Source organism: Saprolegnia parasitica, assembly GCF_000151545.1.
Source record: "Saprolegnia parasitica CBS 223.65 unplaced genomic scaffold supercont2.16, whole genome shotgun sequence".
In the NCBI taxonomy this organism is placed as follows: domain Eukaryota; phylum Oomycota; class Saprolegniomycetes; order Saprolegniales; family Saprolegniaceae; genus Saprolegnia; species Saprolegnia parasitica.
In genome coordinates, this window is record NW_012156410.1 from 568,982 (window position 1) to 571,237 (window position 2,256).

A 2,256-nucleotide genomic window follows, 5' to 3' on the forward strand; every position below is an offset into this window, starting at 1 on the left:
CCGCCAGAAGCTCGCCACCGACACGGGCGTGTCGAGCTCTGCGCCGCTGTCGCCGACGGCAGCCACCACGTCGCATCGACCAAAGGCCACAAAGGCGACCGTCAACGACGACTGAGCGCTGCGCAAGGTTGTATTTATTGCAGCATATTACATCAATGATAAGATGGATATGAGTTACCGTGGATGACCGTCTCGCCGACTGCACGCAGGCGCTTCCGACCGAAGAGCGCACGTACCGTAGATGGACCCCCCATGGGTGTGCCCAGCTGCTTGAATTCAGGCTGCGCGTTCGATGCGACGTGGTCTTTGTCCACATCGACCTTACATTCCATGTGCTCGGTCCAGCACGTCGAGACTGCCGTTGGACCAGGTAGCGAGCGAGCGATCCACTGGACTGTTTTCTTGGAGTGCATTTACTTCCAGGCCGACGACGATACTATTGATCAGCCGTGTCGTTGAGCCAAGCTGGCGCCGCGAACATGCTCCAGCGCACCTCGACGCTTCCGTAGCGCTCGCTCCTGCGCTTGTAGAGGGCACGATTATTAGCTTTGTCATTTAGGATGTGCAGCGGTAGGTCTCGGCGCGAGGCAGCAACCCAGAGTGCATGTCCGACATTGGACACGCACTCAAGTATTTGCATGGACACGGCCAACTTGCACTTGATACAAAGTGTCGCAGGGCCTTCCAGCAGCAAGGGGCAGAGTGGGAATGCATAGAAGCAAGCGGGAACGCGAACCCAGTACTTTTGTGCACTTGATTTCCCACTGTTCGTGTAGGATTTTATCGTCGCCTCGACGCATCCAAGGCATGAGGAGTGTGTGACGACCGGCGCTCCTTTAGCGACACGCGGCTGATAGATTGATGCATTCCTGTAATCTTGCCATTTGTATCGGTAATTGGATAGCATCAAAGTATCGGTGTATCGAGATGGCGTGGACGAAGGCGATGTGTTCCAGCTCGCGCTGATTGTTGCGATGCATTTGGTTGCGATGGCTCATTTTCCAATTTTCCAGCTTGCCATGAACTCGCCCAATGTCTTTGACGTCCATGCAACCTCGCCGATGCAGTTTGGCACCCCCTCTATTGAGGCGCCGGTGGCAGAATGCATGGACGATCAGTGGGTCTCGACCGACAACGCGCTGCACCAAGTGAAAGAGGCTTCGTCGCTCGGCGCGTGGATGCTCGATACCGCTCTCGATGTCCCTATGAGCCAGCTCCAGTCGACGCAGGTGTACCTCCGCATCTAGACAGCCGTTCGCAAGCGTTATATGCAGTGCCGCAAGCAAGATTTTTTCCAGCTAGCAGCTACCGCTCCGTATACGCTGGACACGATCGTTCTGCTGGTATCTACTACGTAATATTTATGTATCAATTAACAGTTTTGATGCCACCCATTTCTCTTCTTGATACATTGTTGCAGGACGCCATGGGATCGAACGACGCGCTCTCCTCGATGCTTATCGCACCCTGTGGATGGCTGCATTAGAGACAAGGAGCTATTAACTGCAGTACCAGTAGACACAACAAGCTAGGTTCATTCGCAGCAGCAAACAGCAAGCCAAGTGGAGTCGCAACTTTTCAGCAAGGGACCCTTGCTGATGTTGAGCGCCATTGCGGACTAAGCCTCTCAATTCTTATGGCCGAATGAGAGCGGGCACATTTAGAGAGCAGCAATCGAGGGTTGGTGCTCCACTTAATACCTTGTTTCTTTGAGGATGTGACCAGGGCTTGGTCTGGCACGACACGTAGCTTGACGGAATGTTCCAACCCGACTTTAATTGACAAGAGAATCTGCAGAGCGAGAACGTAGGGCTGAATCGCTGCCGCACTACAACCGTAGCCCAACACTCTCGCTGTATAGAAGTCCGTCTGGTGTGCGAATGCGTTCGTCGTAGCATTAAAACCCACGCCATGCCGACGCTTCTGCCTTGCACACTCAGCCGATGGGGAGAGAGTTAATTACCTTTCATATTTAATCCCCTTTAAAATATGCATGTTGAAAGTATCTCGATGCTGATTGGCGCGTGGGTGATTGGAAGTGTACACTGGTTGGTGGAAAGTGCAATTTGCCGTGATGGAGTACGAAGGGAAGCTCTCGAAGTCGGCGTCCAACCAGCTCGCGCAGTCGCTCCGCAACGAAGAGAGCGGCCGCATCAAGCACACGGGCCGCGATGACCGCGCCACGTCCGAGCAGGTGCTCGACCCGCGCACGCGCATGATGCTCTACCGCATGCTCAACCAAGGCGTTGTGACCGA

The 2,256-nt window shown here is 54.3% G+C and overlaps 1 protein-coding gene across 1 annotated transcript; it reads left to right on the forward strand.

Moving 5' to 3' along the window:
* Window positions 1-1,019: 1,019 nt before the first annotated feature.
* SPRG_04981 (hypothetical protein) lies at window positions 1,020-1,247 on the forward strand (the record flags this gene model as incomplete). The annotated part of the gene is made up of 2 exons (XM_012344119.1): window positions 1,020-1,094; window positions 1,119-1,247. The coding sequence occupies 2 exons, from the start codon at window positions 1,020-1,022 to the stop codon at window positions 1,245-1,247; spliced, it is 204 nt and encodes a 67-aa protein (XP_012199509.1).
* Between the last annotated feature and the right edge of the window lie 1,009 nt (window positions 1,248-2,256).